At 35.8% G+C, this 15,366-nt stretch overlaps 1 protein-coding gene across 2 annotated transcripts; it reads right to left on the reverse strand.

Moving 5' to 3' along the window:
- Positions 1-14,526, reverse strand: rnf11b (ring finger protein 11b). Of its 2 annotated transcripts, XM_052563932.1 has the most exons (4): positions 14,354-14,526; positions 13,986-14,260; positions 3,142-3,311; positions 1-2,371 (listed from the first exon to the last, which is right to left on the reverse strand). In XM_052563932.1, exons 2-4 carry the CDS (start codon positions 14,106-14,108, stop codon positions 2,200-2,202), a joined length of 465 nt encoding a protein of 154 aa, XP_052419892.1. In that variant the 5' UTR covers positions 14,109-14,260; positions 14,354-14,526; the 3' UTR covers positions 1-2,199. The 2 variants fall into 2 exon arrangements, with proteins under 2 accessions (XP_052419892.1, XP_052419891.1); XM_052563931.1 differs by having other exon boundaries at positions 13,986-14,526.
- Positions 14,527-15,366: the final 840 nt, after the last annotated feature.

Consider the following 15,366-nt stretch of genomic DNA (forward strand, 5'->3'; position numbering starts at 1 on the left):
TAATTTCATAGCATAAATTCTATTTATTATTTGCCTGTAGTACATAGAAGATGCATAATTTTATATATACATACGTTTATGTATATATTCACAGACAGACAAACGGGAGACTCTCGCAGCCTTACACACACGTCACATACAAACAGATCACATATAATGTCCATGTGCTCCCAGCACATCATGGAGAAGCAGTTTTTGTATGGCATTGCATTGATGACGTCTTCTCGGGAGCAAATATGGTCTTATAACATCCAAATGCTCATTCATAATCATCACTGTCCTCCTGATGCTGGTGTAGAGCCCCCATCAGCCCAGGACGTCCAGCCAAAAGCCTCCTGCTTGTCTGGTCTAAGGCAATGGAGCTCCACGTTGTATGGAGAGACAGGAAAAAAGAAAAGATGAAACCTACAACTAAGTACTGTGCAAAACCAGGTCAATGGATTTTCTATGAAGAATATATCCCTCACCTTCATTAACTACACACTTACAGTCACCCCACACAAGGCATGAGTTCAAACACGAGGAACAACTGAAAATCTTCACTTCAAAAGCAGCCACTAACCACCACATTTTTTTTTTCCGTTTTGATTAAGTGGACAGATTTAATGCCAAAGGTCCATTACCTACTACCACTTCTCATTTTAGCAATTACTTTGTCTTTATATAACATTTGAGAGTAAAAACCATAGAGACTTGATTTCTATGCTCTCATGTGCTTTCTTTTTTAGACCGAGCGAAAGGACTGGGCGTAATTTCACTAAGCATAAACCATCTTTCATTTAAAAAACCCATCAAACAGCTTTTTAAAGCACATCCCAGCTTTGGGTGTGATCATACTGCCTGTGGTCTTCTATTCAACAAGAAACGCAAATTAATGCCAAGAATTTGAAGTCTATGAGAAAACCCCCACAAACAACAGGAGGGGAAATAACTCGTAAATCGTCAATCCATGAGGATTCACAAAAAAACATTTCTTTCCAAGTTTATGAGTGCCTTACGATGTCATAAAAACTTCTTTTTAAAGTATCTGGTACAGAAAAATCTAATAAAAGTCACTAAAAGATATATCATTGCAATATGTACAATAAAGTTAACTAAACACACAAGTTCACCAGAAAAGAAGGTGAAATTATAACTATTGAGCAGTTTCACACACTCATACGTGTACTTTCATGAGTCACTACAGCCTATATTGCATTATTCATTTCAGGCTGCCCTCATAGCCACCTTCAGACTTTCGATGACTTCAGTGTTTTTTATCGTTAAATATATTTTTTCGGTTGAGTTACAATAGACAGTATTGATTTAAAAAAAAAAATAGGATCCACAAAGCAAAAAGCAACAAAACACTTCAGCTTGACCAATATGTGAGATCAACCATTATTGTGACATTTTAATGCAAGATCAAAAACTACGTAATGCAGGAAAAAGTTGTAATATACTATGTGTAAAAAAAAAAAAAATTTGATACATATATTTTTCATTTATTTGCAGCACCAAATCCACTCCGACTTGGTGCTCGCAAGTGATATAGAGAAATGCTCCTTTCTCAACACAAATTGGGTCGCTGAAGTGTCCATTGAGTAGTTTAAAACAACCAACCAAACATATAAACTAAAAAAAAGCTAACATGTGGTTAAATAAAAGTTATGTAATGCACGTTTGCGTGTGTGAAGTTGGGCTTAATTCTCAAAAGTGCAAAATTTTTTGCATGTGTATGTGCAATGCCATTGGTTTTGCTCCACTGCAGCTTCGGCAGAAATCAAACGAGCCCTTTATGGAAACAGACACTGAGAGAGAAATAAAGAAATAAATAGAGATTGAATGTTAAAGATGTGAGTCCTCCGGTGTGTTTCTCGAAGGTTCGTCTCCTTCCAGTGTAAGTGTTATGTGGAATGGTGCGTGACCAGTTTGTCTGGGTGTCGTTGATGAGAGACAAAGGAATCACATGATAAAGTCGTGAGGGTGCAAAAGGGCTCCTGCAGATTTCCCTGTCCAGCAGGACCATGCAGGAGAGGTTTAATTATCACTGTTGCCTCCTTTATCCCACGATGCCACAGGAACACCATCCCACGCCCGAGTCGAGTGGACAGTTCGTCTCTTTATGCAAAGGGGTCATGTGAGAACAGGACTCAAGGGTTGTGTGTGTGTATGTGTGTATATATGTGTGTGGGGGGCGGGGATCAGTGCAGGCAGCAGTCAGTTAGTTTCGTAGGACGAGAGCAAGGCAGCATCTACAGGCTCCATACAGGAGGGACACGTGAAGGACCTCATCAGCCAGTCATCTATGCAGTCCAGGTGGTAGATGTGCATGCAGGGGAGGAACCGGATGGGGTCTCCATACACAAAGTCCATCATGCAGATCACACACCTGCGCAAAGAGAGAACGTGTTAACACACACTGCGATAAGCTTGGCAACAAAGTGCACAGCGTTCCCATAGGCTGCTGACAGGGTTGGGCGTTGTGCAGAATTAAAAAGTTGGTCACACCCTGCAGGAAGTTGAATCGCAATGACAGAAAGATGAATTTACTGAACTGTATTTCAAAAGAAGTTCAATAGTCACACAACAGAATGGTCAGGAACAGACACTTATGACATCTCCGCATTAAGATTCCATTTTGTAAACCTACTTCATTTAAATTAGAGAATTCTGGGAATGTGTAAACTACCATTCAAAAGCTTGAAAATTTGATTTTTTTAATGCGTTTCAAAGAAATCGCTCTTTAGCATAAAGGCTGCAGTTGTTTGATAAAAAAAAAAGAAAGAGAAAAAAGCAATATTATGAAATGGTAATTTTAATTTAAAATAACCTTTTTCTATTTTAATACATTTAAAAATGTAATTTATCTTTGTAATGGCAAGGCTGAATTTTCAGCAGCCATTAATTACGTCTTCAGTGACATATGAAATAAATTCTAATTTGCTGCAAAAAAAAAAAAAAAAAAACCCTGGAATTTAACGTTACAATAATCCTAGTAATAGTAAGTTTCATATTTACTTTTCATTATAAACGTGCTTTCATGTGCATTCACGTTTTTTGAGCTAGATTGAAAAAATTAAAAAAAAAAAAACATTGCTCCTTCACCAACTTTAAAATAACTATGAAACAAACAGACAGACACACAGCATAATCACTTACTCTCGAATCTTCTTCTCAGTGCCGTCGCTGCCTGGATCATAGACACCTTTGGGAAGATGCTGGATGAGGCCGATCCTTTGAGCGATCCGCACCTGCTCCTCTTCGGTCAGTTGGGTTGCCAGCCGGGCTTGGCTGGGAGTGGGGTGATACACAGGCACATGGATCTGCTCCTGAAAACCCACACACACACAGTATAAGAACATATAACACTGGTTAATATAGATGGATCACTTCTTGTGGGGTTTGAGATCTTTAACCACTTCTATGCCACTCAATATAATGCAAAGTCATATATGACCAAGCTTATCCAGAACTGAATATGCAGCTATACAGTACAATACTATAGTTATGAGTAAGCGCCTCAATATTTGAGTCACATGCACCAGACGCTCCACCAGGGGGCGATCTTTCCCTTTTTGCACCATTTTGATGTGAGAAGCCAAAATGGGACCATATGAGTCCAAAGACTACTTGTGAAGAGAGGGGGGTGAACAATAGCTCCCATTGAGACAGGTGCATGCTCAACACTCACTAATGAAAGCTGTTTGAGAGACTCTGAGTACCTTTAAGCTCTGTGTGCTACATATTCTTCTGAAAACATTAGAACAAGTGATGTTACAGTATTTTTCATAGCAAATGACAAACAAAATAGAAGCATTTATTAGAATTTCATAAAGAGCAAAACTTCTATCATACACAGGAAAATTTGTATAACAGTAAACAACAGTAAATATATGATTTATTTTTAGTTAAGAGACACAATTCATAAGTTAACACACTTATGATCGTATTTATTTCAGCACTGCCCTGATGAATATATTTAAATATCCATTATTCAGGACTTCAGTCATATAAATTATATTGTATAATAATAATAAAACAAAGAATATATAGAAATTAATAGAAACTTGCGGACACACATATATACATACATAATGTTATTTCATAATTTCTAACAATATAAATAAATATATAATATATATAATAAATAATAAATAAATATATATATATAAAAATCAACCTTTTAAATACATAAAAATATATAAAATAAATTTACAAAATGTAAATTAATTATAATAATAATAATAATAATAATAATAATAATAATATTCACAATTTCACATACCAATCTTTTCTCAAAAGTTTACACACCCCTGTGCATAATCTGTATTAATTTAACCACCATTAAATTACCATTACACCCAAGAGAAGACATTAATATATCGTTTCAGGTGTCAGCGATTGTACTCTGGAGTTCAGATCACATCTCTCTTTAAACCTTTAATAAATTAGCCATTGATTTGTGATTGTGATTGATTTGTGAATGGTGGTGGTGAAGGTAATTAGACTGGAGGTTTCACACTCGGTGACTTTGCAGTCTTGGGAACAACAGAAAAAAAAAAACATTACTGCTTTGGCTCAGAGCAGCCACGAACGGCCAAAGCTCAGATATTGCTCCATGGATAATCATACTTGGCAGATATTTATTACTTTCTTATATTATAAACCTCTAACCCACATTCATATACGCACGCACCACAATAACGATTAATCAGAAGTAGGACAGGTTTCCACACACGGGAGTAATGCCCATAGGCCACAGTGAGATGCGTTCTGTAAAAACCAGGCCTGAGGACTGGGAGGTGCTGCTGGGAAAAGCAACCATAGCGTCGTGCAGTTCTGATCTCAGATCAGATTAAAGGTGAGCTTTGAGATCAGGTTCAGAGCTCACTTAAGAATTAGGTCACACAGCGGCCGTATTGAATACAATCACATGACAGACCTATCTGAATACAAACTTATTTGTACACCGGCTGAAGACACAAGCAAATAGAAAGAATATTTGTGAGGCATGTACACACTCATAATGTAGCGGGCAGCACTGTGGGATCCAGCAAATAAACGTGTGCGTGCTTAGCTGGAAGCAGAGCCGAAACATGATCGTTCCGACAACGATGCCGTTGTCTTCTCTGACACAGTCTCTGAAACTCTTGTGTTTCACACTATGGAAATCCAACAAAGGTTTGAGGCGCTAACCGAGTTGCTGACTCAACAGGTAGCATTTTTGTATGATGGTTCATCTTAAAGGTAATGCATTTATGTATTTCTGTGGCACTAGCCTCAACAAACAGAACAAAAAAAGTAATCTGAACACCTGCCCCATCTGCTATTGGCTGAAAAATAGATAGTCCCCCCTCAAATGCACTCCAATGTTATTCTTTCAGGCTGTTTAAGCAAAGAAAGCAATCTTTTGCTATGACAAATAAATATAAATTATACAATATATTATATATAAATGTTGCTCTGTTGGGCTGGTTGGCATGTTCAAACAAACAAAATGTGTTGATATGACAATTAACTTTATATTCTAATATAAAACAATATAAAAATATATATAATTATTTGCTCTGTTGGGCTGAGATAAAGCAAAAAAAAAAAGTTTTCATATGACATTTAAATATGCAGTATAAAGTATATTGGACAGGGTAATCAAACAAAGCAAAGCTGAAATATGTCCATTATATATATATATATATATATATATATATATATATATATATATATATATATATATTATATATATATATATATATATATATATATATATATATAAAAATAAAATATTATATACCTTATTTTCTGGACTATAAGTCGCACTTTTTTTTCGAGAGAAATGAACCAAAAGAAAACATTACCGTCTACAGCCGCCAAAGGGCGCTCTATGCTGCTCAGTGCTCCTGTAGTCTACCACTGAAGACAGAGCGCCCTCTCGTGGCTGTAGACGGTAATGTTTTCTCTTGATTCTTGGTTCTAAATAAATGCGACTTATAGTCCAGTGCGACCAATGTCATTTTCCTCATCATGACGTATTTTTGGACTGATGCGACTTATACTAAGGTGCGACTTATAGTACACACACACACACAGGTTACGATCTATAATAAAATCTAATATATATAATAGTTTATACTTTTTTATAATAATTTATAATATACTTTTAATATATAATATTTCATATAACTATAAATTTAGTGTTAAATAACAATTACATAATCTTTAAAAGACACAAAACTCAAACTGACTTCACCAGACTGATATAACCATGGAAATATTGAAATGCTATAATGCTTCTTGTGTAGAAATACTATAATAAACCATAGAGTATTTATAATAAGTACTATAAATATTATAAAAGAGACTTATACATTTAAAAAAGGTGAACACTATTTTAGGCACGAAAGAATTTAATGAAACAATGTCAAAACATCAGACTTGCACTATAATTGCATAACCTTGTAAATATATCAATAAAACAAACCTAACCTACAGAGACTGTATGTTCCAAGAGCAATTTATTCAGACATTTCAGACATCAGCTTTCATTTAAGAACAACAGGAACAGCATAAGACAACACAACACCACAAGTACAACAGAGAATGATTTGATTGGTTCAAAGAAACAGACAGAAACAGAAATAAAAAAAAAAAAAAAAAAAAAAAAAAAAGAGCTGGCAAGCGGGGAATTCTGTTTGGTCTGGTAGGCTTTGGGTGCTAAACAAAGCATGCTGTCCAGTATCCGGCCCTCCCTCATTACTGGAAAAGACAAACCGTCCAGCGGTCCATTTTCTGCTCTCTTTCTCCAACTCCGTTCCAGTAAAGACTGAAAGGACCACTCCCTCTCAGGACTCACTGAACTAGACAAAACAATCCAAAGCTTCGCCACACTGGATCCTTCTACTGCCTCAAAATTACAAGAGATAATAAAACCGAACTATAAACCAGTAAAGCAACTGTTATTCCTGATAACAGTGTCATCTACTGACTTCATTTTATCAGAAATCAAATCAATGTCAAGGCTGATTCAGTGCTTTCACAACAAACACAGAAGTGAAGACATCTGTGCTTCACATTCCTGTATGTGTACCTCACTCGATTAGCCCAAAATAAGGCTACAGGCTAGCATGACTCGGCCAGACAGCAGACACAGACTACAGACAGTATGAGGAGGAGGAGCTACTTTAGCATCCACAACACTGCTACTCTTAACATTAGCTTCCCAAGCTACTCACAAGCTAACAAGACAAAGCAGCTCACTATATTAAAGTGTTTAGGGGCATATATCTTTAAATGCATAACTAACAAAGGATATATACTGTGTTTTTACAATTGGAGCTATATTTATTTGGCAGAAAAGCAATAAAAAAATGTAATTAAGGTGACGGCATTGCATGTGAATATACAATTTACATCAAGTACAACTAACAATTTTCATATATATATATAACACATATATAAATAAACACACACACACACACAGTTCCATTCAAACATTACAATGCCATTATGATTTTTCTATACATGTATCAAATGAAAAAACTGTAAAAACATTAAGATTGTGGCATATTGCTACAATTTGTAACGTGGCACACCGAATCAATATATTTCTGTAAAAGCTGCTTTGAGACAATATGTATGGGAATAATGCTATAATTTTAGAAGGTTCAAAAGAACAGCATTTTAAATTTTTTGTTAATTTTGGTCAATTTAATGTAATTTTCCAAGTTAAAAGTATTTATTTCAATAAAAAAATAAAATAAAAAAAATAATAAAACATACTCTTACTGGACTCCTACCAGTATAAAGAAAGAAAGAAAAATAAAATGAAATGGGTAAAACATTAATTATTCTTTATTCTAACTAATTCTTGGTTAAAAGAGTCATAAAAATTGTCATAAAACAAATATATGACTGCTATAGTTGCATTAAATTATTCCAACTTCACAACAAATGTCTGCTGTGATTTCACCTAAACTAAAGCATTTACATGATTTTCAAACACACACACACACATACATATATACACATTATATATATATATATATATATATATATATATATATATATATATATATATATATATATATATATATATACACACATATATATACACACACACACACATACATACATACATATACATACATACATATACATATATATATATATACATATATATATATACACATACATACATATACATATATATAAATAAAATACAGGCTGAAAACAAACTTTCAAAGTGTATGTAAACATTGACAGTGTTATGGGAACATTTTTCTGCACCTGATCTGCACTCTGGGGCATTCAACTCTTTCTTTTTGTCCTCCTTTTCTTAGCAGTGAGAGGGCTGAGGAGGTGGACGCTCATCTGAGCACATGGAAGGTTAAACAAGCAGCTGTTTGAAGTGCTACTATTCAGCGGTGCAGAAACGGTCTGTACCAGCTCAGCACAAAATCAGGCCTCCATTACAAACACTATACAATCTCACCACACATACATGTGTGAATATATAATGTCTCTTAAGCAGTTTAACAACAAAATTACATTGACACACTATTTACAGACACAAGCACTCACATACAATTTCAGGAGAGCCAGACGAAGGGGAATTTGGTTACAGGGAGAGTATTTGGTTACAACTACTTGTTTATGCAGTACAGTATGTTTCTGGTGATTCCTTTCAAAAGTACAAGACTGATGTGGTGTTCCTTTGTGTAAATCATAAAACGCTTCTAAAATGGATATTTTCAATTTCTTTACAATGTATTATATGTAATATTAAACAGATTCAGGACACTGAATGGTTAAATGTTTAGTTTCCGACATTTTGCTGCACAAGCTGCAGGGCTGTTTCTTCACATTTTGTAGAAGTTTATCTCCAAAGAATGGTTCATTGTGTAAACTGCATGGATTTCCCCTCATAGAAATCAACACCTTTCTTCAAATCGCTCTTTCATAGGCAATGAGTGTATCAGGCAGAGAGAACGCTCTCCTTCTGCCCCACTTCACTCCAGTCATTCTTAACAAGCTTTACTGTTTTAAAGAATTAGTTCAGATTTAATCTTTTTTTTTTTTTTTTTTTGGTTCGAATAGATGATTAGGACCTGAGCTGGTAACTGAAAAGCTGCAGGTTTGACATCCTAAGTATTTGATCCATCCTAAGTCAGAGAAGACGCCGAAATTCAAGTTAAAATTAAATAAAAACATTGTAATTGATAGAAATCAGTTTAATGCCATATTGTACATGGGTCTCAATCCACAAAAATTAAAATATATATTTTAAATAAAATTTGTGTGACCTAAGATCCAGTTCATTAGCTGAATATTAGAATAGAATTGTTTTATTTCCAATCAAGGTGTGATATTGTCAATTATGCAAAAAGTGTGGAAAAACTCAATCGACAGTTCAAAGTGAGTTTGATTGACAGGTGATCTGAACAATCATAATGCGAATCTGCCTTTTTTGTCCGACAAACAAACCAGACAGAATATTAGATTAACATCAATGGACTTGAACTTGAAAAATAGTATCGACCTCTTTTCACATTTAAAACAAGATACCTTCTGATGTCCATTCATGTTTATTTTATGCTTTAACTAGTAATAAAGGAGATGATCGGTTCACCTGCTGCATGAACTGAGGAGATACAATGATTTATCACATCACATTAAAGAGCCACAAAATGATATTTATGGTTTACGGAGTCTTGGTTTCATATTAAAAGTAACCTGCTCGGTCTTGTCTGTCGGTGCGTTGTCAGTTTCCTTTGCTCCACGATGCATACATGTTTATATGTCTGTCTTGTCTAAAAGACTACAGGGCCAAAAGTGCACATTTCTGAAGAATCATTGTGAATGAGAAAGTAGACGAGTAAAGTGAGGGTAAGGATTGAGCACTTCCACTTAAGATGAGCTTTCTGGCTAATAGGTGACGTGAAGCCTCCACGAACAGAAAAAGCAGCATGTTAGAAGGAGCAACTACAGCATGAAGTAAACAGAGAACCGAAAAAAAAGAGAGAAAGGAATCGTTAGAGGAGCAGGGATGTGGGGAATTCAAGTCTAAAGGGAATCTCCATTATTTCTAATGTTGGCACCTACTTGGCCTTGCTCTCTCACACAGACGTGTTTATCTTACCACGTCCAGGCTAATGCATAAGTCAGCTGCTTTATAAACTACCAGGAAGACCTTATATTACATTCCTGTCTGTCTCTTCATCAATCGCCCAAGTTCACTTCCTGTTTCAATTAGATGCATAATACAGCATCAAAACACTAATGCAGTTCAGCTTTACTGCATAAACTGTATTCACTGTTCAGTTACATGGACCAGAGTGGAAGGGGTCTGGCTGTTATTCTGAAATAGAGTTGTTCTCATTGGTTTAGTCTCCATCGGAGACACAGGGTGTGTAACTAGGCTAACTCTACTGAGCTCCTTACACAATGGTGCTAATGCTTCTTAGCATAGCAGCTAAAGAAAACCAGGAACCATGAGAGCTTAGAAAAGACATTCACTAAAGAAAACTTAAATGGAAATGTTAAATACTTGATTGTTAAAAAGTTTAGGGTCAGTAATTTTTATTTATTTATTTTTTACACTATTCAGCAAGGATGAAATGCATTTAATAAAGTGAAAGTAGACATTTCTAATGTTACAAAAAATCAGTTTCAAACAAACACTGTACTTCGAGTTTTCTATTAAAAGAAAAACAAATGTAAATTATTCCTAAAAATATTAAGCGGTTTTTAACAATAATAAAAAGAAATGTTTCTTATTAGAATGATTTCCGAAGGATCATGCGACACTGAAGACATGGGAGAAATGTGCTGTACTTTCATTGTATGGACAAAAACGATTGCATTATATATTCAATATTCAATATTCCATATTCAAAATTCAATATTATTCAACATGTCATCATTTGTGTTTCACAGAACAAAATATTCATACAGGTGAGTAAGTTGTGTAAATGACATGAGAGTGAATAAAAGATGACAATTTTCATTTTTGGGTGAATAATGCTTTGAACAGAGGAAGACTAGGATGACTGTCTTTGTTGTGTTTGAGCAATAAAAGAAGTATTGGCAAAATTTGAAGCATATTTTGAAGACCTATGAAGAAAAGAACTTACAGCTATCTACTATTGAATTTTAAAGATCCCTTTATAACTTAAAGAAATAAGCAGAACCGGTTCTATGCATACTTGAGAGCACAGACAGCCCCTTCTAGCTCCCTGCCTGAGACTCTGGGGGAAAAAACATCAAGCATTCTTGGCAAGTGACAAGAATGTGCTGAGATTGGGAATGATTTGAGTCCTCAAGGGGGCTGTGCATTTTTTCATCCAATGCGTGGTTCAAACAGACCTCCTGTCTGTCCAACATTCCAACAATAGGCTGAAGCGTGCCATCAGAATATTGCACAGAGCAGCAGTGCCGTTAACAAACGCTGGGTGAATTCAGCACAGTGCTGTCTTCTTCTGCTCGTTTTTTTACACCCTTGTCTGATCTTGCACCCCAGAGACTCAATAACTTCACAAAACAGAAAGCTGCGCACAGTGTTTGCTGGTGTTCAGCAGAAAGGTGACTCCTCTTGAAAGACAAAACCAAGTAACACAAGAAAGAGCCTATAATGAAATTCTGTTTGCATTTCAACCCTTGAATTGTAAGAGGTTTGGATGCCATTTCTTCTCATATAGCATACGATTAATAATTGTAGGGAGTGCAAATAGATAATTGCCACAAAACTCTGTCCTCCAGAAAATCGAAGAGAGCTGATCAAATCACAGTTCACTAGAAAATGACACAAAAACAGGTCTGAGATCTTCACATGCAAACTGTGTGTTGTGTTTTACTTTTTATGCGTTTTTTAATTTATAATCATTTATTCACATAATCATTAGTCATTCATATGATTATTTTTAATATTTGATTATCATTATATTAAGTATTTTTATTGTTTATTAATTTATTGCTTTTTTTTATAATTTCCCCAAGCTTATGCATTTTCATTGTTGTTTAATCTCATGCTTGTGTGGTGTCATGAACTGTTTTGTCTTGTATGAATAAGAGATAGATAAGAGGGAATGTTTCTGGAAACCCAAGGTTTATGGGATGTTGCTGTGAAGCAGTTTTGGTATAACAGCGCATGTTGAATTTGTGCTGGTCAGACGAAGTTTGAACATTAAGACATACGCAACTAAGATTGTTCAATAAACCCTATTACTTTTTACCATTATCACTTCATCTCCGGGTTCTGCTCTTCCCTGGCTTTTCTCAGTCAACTTCTTGATTGACAGAAGACTGTTAAAGACTCATTTAAAAGCAACTCATTTTGGGTATCAACAGCTCTGCTGACTAGTTGTTCTGTAACTGGAAAAACTGATCTTTTCTGACAGGATCTGGCATCCGGCGCTAGATCCTAATTATCTGGCATGGAGACCCGATCTAACATCACAGTAACTCTACGGCAATCATGAAACATTTAACACTACCTAGAAATGTTTTATCAACAGGCTTCTATAAGCTATTTTATAAATTGTGATTCTCCTCTTAGTCAATCTCCTGGCCCATCAGAACATTCAGGCTGTTTGCAGACAACTTTGTGGAGGAGGAAGTGGCAGAACACTGTTAATACAGCTGATAAGCACTAGGAGAACAGCATAAAACGTCCCACCTTATGTTTTCATTGGGTGGTTGCTTCCATTATGTGCCAATCAACATCTAGATTATGCAGCCAAAATTGAAACCAAGACCGAAGAGGATTTTCTAAACTTTTGAAGGAAGGTTTTGCATAACAAGATTTTTTAATACACTTACATCACAGTAGTTCTGAGGAAATTACTGCATGATTGTTTGAGATGCATATCATTTTGAACATGCTTGGTGGTTTGCTAACGAGGAAGCACAGTTTGTTGGTGTCTTTTTGTACGGCGGATAAGATCAATAAACAGCTAAGAGGATGTAACAACCTTCACAGCAAACATGATAGAGCCTGAACCTCCTCTCAGTTCAGTGCATATGCTCAATATAAATGATGATGTTGCAAAACACGGTAGTGACAGTTTATAAAAATGTTTGCTTATTGTGCACTGATTATTATCTGTTTAAATGTGCTTTGTTTCACCAGTCCTGTCAAACCCTGCTTTCATGGAAGTGTTACAACATGTCAACATGAGATGAATGCCTTCCTTTTAAACAAAGTAATATGCAGCATGACATCATTTTAAACAACATGATCTCATGACTTGAACTTCAACTGATTCCACATGTCCAAAAAAAAAAAAAAAAAGGGAAAATCCCTTAGTTTCCACCCTTTCTGACTAAGACAGTGATGGAAACCTTATGAGAGCCCCTACGAAAGTTTGCAGAGACCCCAAGCCCCCTGGTTGCCCTAGTACAGTGATTCCCAACCAGGGGTATGTGTACAGCAGGGGTACTTGGCAAGATTTCAATTAAACCTCTTATAAAACTGCTAATAAAAAACACGACTCTTATATTTTGATAGTTGAAGGACATAAAACAAGTCATATAAATACTGGAAAGGACAAAAAGGGTTGGGAAATACTACGCGGGAGAATAACATCTCTATGACGTCACAATTGCAAACAAAGCGCGTCACGTTCAGAATTGTTACTTTGTCGCAATAAACCTGGTGCTGGTCAATCAACACTCCAAGGAGGCGCCAGTAAAAATGAAATAGCAGGCTGTCCATCTGTCTGGACGGTCTGATGTGAAATGTAGGCCACGTTTATGTCGAACAAAGAGGATTTAGTGTGGCACACCGTCCAGGGCGAAATTAAACAGATGGAGCTTCTGCGGGAGCCCGGTGCTACTGATATATTTCCCCGTATTTTAGAATGCATTTGTTTTTGTAAGATATCACAGATCATGAATAACCTATAGCAATGCGCATGTTTATATTAAAAAGCAGGAGGGTGGATTCGAGACGTTGTTTTAGTAAAAAGGAAAGTTTCTTTGCTTATTTTATAGGCTTTTCATTAGCTTACCTGATATGGAGGTGGTGGCTCCTGATCCGGATCGTTGGCGTCACCGAAACTGGCCCTGTCTGACTGTGATTCGTGGAGCAAGGAGATATCATCCGAAGTGGGAGATTTCAGACAATTCCCCATCTCCTTTCCAAACTCCTTGTCGTCTAAATGTTGAAATCTTGTCTATCCCCTGCTTTCTGCCCTTAATGACTTTAACCAGACTTCCGCCCTTTCAGAAAGGATGACTAAACCCCTATCATTCCTTTAATATGACCCGATCATCATGAGCGATCCTGACGGAGAAAAACAAACCATTGTCGACACACAAAGAACCCTGGCAAAAGTGTCAGACACGGATATGAAACGATGTTTTTGTGAACACATACAATCTAAACCTGTCAAATACGTTTATTTGCCTTGATGCCGTGGTATGTAGTGTTGTCCTTTTCTCCTCGTCTCAATAATAGTAAACTCTGGTTAGCATTCAACGGATAATTCCTACTATAGCAAATATGCGAGCTCTCAATGGCGACTCAGGCAATGTTGCCTTTCAGGCAGCCACGCTAAGTCCCGCCTCCCGGCTATATGGTCCAATCAGCAGGTGTTATCCTTAGATAGGACGTTATTAGTGGTTATTCGTCACCCAATCAGATCGCTGATTTAAAACACCAACTACAGGGGGTTTAAAGCCTGTAAACTTGACCGCATTAGGCCGATTTAAAGGCATAGTTCGCTATTTTGTAATTACTTAACCTCATGTTGTTGAGAAAACCCACGACCTCTTTTTGTGGAACAATAAAGGAGCCATTAGGCAGAATGACAGTACCTAGTCCCTGTTCACTTTCATAGTTTACGTTAGGTAAAGCGATGTGATTAAATAAATGGCGAGTAATTTTAGTAATTCACTCATATCCATCGGACATTTTTTTACATTAATATTTTTGTTTCTAAAGTATTTTTATTTAGCTTTTTTCAGGTTTAGTTTTAATAATTTGTGTTTTAACTGAATTTTTGTATTGGAGTTATACAGAAGTATTTCAACTATCTATATTTTATTTAGTTATACATGTCATGTGAGTTTTATTTTATTAAAACTTCTTAATAGTTGTGCTTTTAGTTAACAGTAACAATGTTGACATTGACTATTACAGATGAATACAATGCAGCCAGTATGTTTTTATTGATTACAATGCACCAGACTAGTTTTATTTTTGTAATATAATTTTAAGATTGACAGCCTCGTTCACCTTCATCTTTCTTTCATACAATGAACTTAAATAGCAACTGAAGCTGTCGTTCTACTAAATGTCTGCTTTTTGTTTTTCTTGGAAGAAAATTAATGATGACAGAATGTGGACTGTCTCTCCTAAGGAGCCAGGGCCCTTAGATCAAAAAAGGA

This window comes from Carassius gibelio, chromosome B8 (assembly GCF_023724105.1).
Source record: "Carassius gibelio isolate Cgi1373 ecotype wild population from Czech Republic chromosome B8, carGib1.2-hapl.c, whole genome shotgun sequence".
NCBI classification, from domain to species: Eukaryota; Metazoa; Chordata; class Actinopteri; order Cypriniformes; family Cyprinidae; genus Carassius; species Carassius gibelio.